Source organism: Orycteropus afer, unplaced genomic scaffold, assembly GCF_000298275.1.
Source record: "Orycteropus afer afer isolate SDZICR_OR568_19922 unplaced genomic scaffold, OryAfe1.0 scaffold03996, whole genome shotgun sequence".
Lineage (NCBI taxonomy): Eukaryota > Metazoa > Chordata > Mammalia > Tubulidentata > Orycteropodidae > Orycteropus > Orycteropus afer.
Window position 1 is genome coordinate 6,608 of NW_006925583.1, and position 1,036 is coordinate 7,643.

At 50.0% G+C, this 1,036-nt stretch overlaps 1 protein-coding gene across 1 annotated transcript; it reads left to right on the plus strand.

The window, feature by feature from the left end:
- Window positions 1-205: 205 nt before the first annotated feature.
- Window positions 206-1,030, plus strand: LOC103213502 (olfactory receptor 2S2-like; the record flags this gene model as incomplete). Its single annotated transcript, XM_007959265.1, has 1 exon — window positions 206-1,030. A coding segment is annotated over exon 1 (825 nt), but the record flags the coding sequence as incomplete, so codon positions are not given.
- Between the last annotated feature and the right edge of the window lie 6 nt (window positions 1,031-1,036).

The following is a 1,036-nucleotide window of genomic DNA, read 5'->3' on the forward strand; positions in this document are numbered from 1 at the left end:
AGCCAACATTGGGTTGTTGCAAACTCTGACCTTCTCTCATCTAGGAACTAAGAACCACCGTCTCCTCTCTCTTTCCTCCCATTCTCTGTGCAGGTATGCTCTCCTGTCACATGGCAGGGAGCTCAGCACGTACTGGATGCCTAGGACTCTGCTCAAGAAGGCCTGATGTGCCACTCTGTGCACTGCTCATGACAGCGGATACAACATGCAGAAGGCCAACTGGAGCTCCCCGGAGATAGAGTTCACTATCGTGGGACTCTCCGACTACCCACAGCTGGTGACAACTTTCTTTGTGCTGGTCCTGCTGATGTACCTGGTGATCCTACTGGGGAATGGGGTCCTCATCCTGGTGACTGTCTTGGACTCCCGCCTGCACACGCCCATGTACTTCTTCCTGGGGAACCTCTCCATCCTGGACATCTGCTACACAACCTCCTCAGTCCCTCTGATCCTGGACAACTTCCTGAGACCCCAAAAAACCATCTCCTTTTCAGCCTGTGCAGTACAAATGGCACTATCCTTTGCAATGGCAGGAACAGAGTGTTTGCTTCTGAGTATAATGGCGTTTGACCGCTATGTGGCCATCTGCAGCCCACTTAGGTACCATGTGATCATGAGGGAGGCTACCTATACATCCATGGCTGCCAACTCCTGGGGTATTGGTTGTGCTGCATCTGTAGTGGTCACATCTTTGACAATTCGGCTGCCATTCTGTGGGGACAATGTCATCAACCACTTTACCTGTGAGATTTTGGCGGTCCTAAATTTGGCTTGTGCTGATATTGCCATCAATGTGATCAGCATTGAAGTGACAAATGTTATATTCCTGGTGATCCCAGTCTTATTCATCTCTGTCTCCTATGTGTTCATCATTGCAACCATCCTGAAGATCCCTTCAGCAGAGGGCAAGAAAAAAGCCTTCTCTACCTGCTCTGCCCACCTCACAGTCGTGGTCATCTTCTATGGGACCATACTGTTCATGTATGCAAAGCCCAAGTCTAAGGACTCTCTAGGGGAAGAGAAACAGGACCTTTCA